Genomic DNA, 2,854 nt, shown 5'->3' with positions numbered 1-2,854 from the left:
TCCGCCCAGCCCCCCAGTGAAGCCAGAGTGAGCACACCTACAGTCAACTCCCCCCCCTGCACCCGACACCCAGCCCCGTGTCTTCTCCGCGTGCTTTCTTCCACTTCAGAGGGTGTTCCCGTGGCCCCAGGCTGGCCTTCCTACCCTAGGGTCGGGTCGTCCTCTCCTCTCCTCAACCTTGCTTCACCCGTTACCTGTAACCGTGGTTACCTGTAACCCCTGGCTCCATCCTTCCCTATACGTTATAAATATGAGGACGTCCTGACATCATTCCTATCTGCCTCCTGTCCCTCCTTGTCCACACCCTTTCCTTTACAGTGAAATTCTACACAGGAATTAACTACCATTGCAGCCTCTAGTTTCTCATTTCCTGCTCATTTACAAAATAGGAATTTTAGCTTCAATATCCACCGCTTCCTCTGAAATGTCTGCTACCAACATAACCAGCAACCTCATCGAGTTTTTCTGGTGTTTTTTTTTTTTTAAATTATATAGGTACATACTTTTTTTTAAAAAATATATTTTTATTGATTTCAGAGAGGAAGGGAGAGGGAGAGAGAGAAAGAGAGAGAGAAACATCAATGATGTGAGAGAATCACTGATCAGCTGCCTCCTGCACACCCCCCACTGGGGATTAAGCCCGAAACCCGGGCATGTGCCCGACTGGAATCGAACCCTGGACCCTCAGTCAGCAGGTTGACACAGCTATCTACTGAGCCAAACTGGCCAGGGCTCATCATTGAGTTTCTATCTCTCTCTTCCTCTCCTTTCCTCTCTGAAATCAATAAAAATATATATATTTTTTTAAAAATTGCTATTCTCGCCCTAACTGGCTTGGCTCGGTGGATAGAGCGTCGGCCTGCAGACTGAAAGGTCCCAGGTTCGATTCCAGTCACGGGCACATGCCGGGGTTGTGGGCTTGATCCCCAGTAGGGGGCCTCCAGGAGGCAGCTGATCAATGATTCTCTCTCATCATTGATGTTTCTCTCTCTCTCCCTCTCCCTTCCTCTCTGAAATAAATAAAAATATATTTAAAAAAAAAAGAATTGCTATTCTAAACCAAAGCAAAAAAATAAAAACAAAACAAACTAGGCATCTATAAATAGTAGGTATGTTAACCAATGACTATATTCTCCCCAACTACCTTTTGGCTTAAAACCCGGGTTAAACTGACTTTGGGGCTCAACTATATGGAGGAAAAGCGAAACACGACTGCCATTTCTCCCGGAAACGAGGCTGCACCTCTTATTACCTAAGTCAGGCAGGTGCCAACTCAGAAGAACCTACCGGGGGCCGAGCGCGGGGTGCTGGAGTGAATGTTTCAGCCAGGTGCTTCTGATCACACTTCGAAGCTCATGGTTATTGCGGGCGGACAACACACCAACCACCACGTCATAGTGACTGCGTTTCCCCTGAGGAAATGGGGCCAGTGGCTCTAGAAACAAGCAACAATCAATCAGAAATGCCACGTCTCAGTGACGACGTGTAATAAGGAACATAAAAATGTTATTCCAACGTAACATAAATGTTTGTAGAAAATACAAGTAAGTACAAAGAAGAAACAAATTCTAAAGCTCCTACAAGCCCTCTGTCCAGAGATAACGACTACTAACACTTTGGTGTCTTCCACACACAGGTACGTCCTCATGCTCATGTGAATATATAAATTCTTTGAAACAAACGAGATGTTTAGAACGCGCATCGGTTTGGAAAGACACTGTGGCATAAACGACAGCAGAGGGGGCAGGCAGAGTCAGTGAGGCCACCATCAGAATCCTGCCTCTATCACATTACATATATCATATTACATATAAAAGCTATTTAAGCCCTGGCCGGTGTGGCTCAGTGGATAGAGCGTCTGCCCGCAACCAAAGGGTCCGGGATTCAATTTCAGTCAAGGGCACGTTGCAGGCTCCTCCCGGGCCTGGGTCGGGGCTCGGGCAGGAGGCAACCCACCGATGTGTTTCTCTCACGTCGATGTTTCTCTCTGTCTTTCCCTCTCTCTTGCACTCTCCCTAAAAAGCAATGGAAAAATAACCTCAGGTGAGGATTAACAATAAAAGTTATTTAACTCCTCGAACCTCAGTTTCCCTAACTATGAATGGGCATGATACTACCTCTCATGGAGTTGTAACTTAAATGAGAGAATGTGCATAGAGGTACTGGTGTGCTGCCAGGCAAATAGTAAGCTCTAAATAGCAACTAACAACAGTAAGAATATGCTCTCAAAGGTGGAGTCCTACCTGAATATTTAGAGTGTAGGTTTGGGAGATGAAGCTGAGAAAATACCAGCACCCTTATTAATACCAATAAATTCCATAGCCAGCAAACCTTGTATCGCTTACTAATTTACTCTAAAGAATGCAGGAGGGGAAGCAACATTTCTAGAAGAAGAAAAAAATCAAGTGACAAGCCATGTGCATGGCTCCTTTTTTACTGTCATGAGGTCTAATGGGCGGGATCACATTTTTAAAATGTGTCCTTAGAAGGAAGATAGAAGGGAAAGATTACTCTGTCCCTGTTCCTGTCACCAGTTTCAAAGCTGGAGAGCGACGGGCTTATAAATAGCTCTGAGGAGGGATCCATTTCATCTCCTTCTCCAATGGTGGGACACGATCCAGAGTGTGTCCAAAAAATAAATGACCTTTGCTACAGTAAGTGCCGTGTTTTTATTTGCCACAGGATCTAGGTAATTCAATCAAAAGACAAACAAAAACCTTGTTGACCTTTTTTCCCAAGGGGCCCAGTAAAATAAATAAAAACGGAAATCTGGGGGACAGACTTTTTCTAATAAGGAAAATTGAAGAGGTATGCCATTGTAAACATTGATAAGAATTACAGGAAATTTTTTTTT

The 2,854-nt window shown here is 44.6% G+C and overlaps 1 protein-coding gene across 1 annotated transcript in view; it reads right to left on the bottom strand.

Moving 5' to 3' along the window:
- B3GALNT2 (beta-1,3-N-acetylgalactosaminyltransferase 2) overlaps nucleotides 1-2,854 on the bottom strand; it is a 19,787-nt gene that overhangs the window by 12,423 nt on the left and 4,510 nt on the right. Inside the window, exon 3 of the mRNA XM_014446826.2 lies at nucleotides 1,286-1,435. Coding sequence (XP_014302312.1) covers nucleotides 1,286-1,435 — 150 coding nt within the window. The remainder of the gene's footprint in view (nucleotides 1-1,285; nucleotides 1,436-2,854) is intronic.

This window comes from Myotis lucifugus, unplaced genomic scaffold, assembly GCF_000147115.1.
Source record: "Myotis lucifugus unplaced genomic scaffold, Myoluc2.0 scaffold_578, whole genome shotgun sequence".
Classification (NCBI taxonomy): domain Eukaryota; kingdom Metazoa; phylum Chordata; class Mammalia; order Chiroptera; family Vespertilionidae; genus Myotis; species Myotis lucifugus.
Note: the sequence above shows the minus strand (reverse complement) of the source record. Positions and strands in the feature narration are given on the sequence as shown.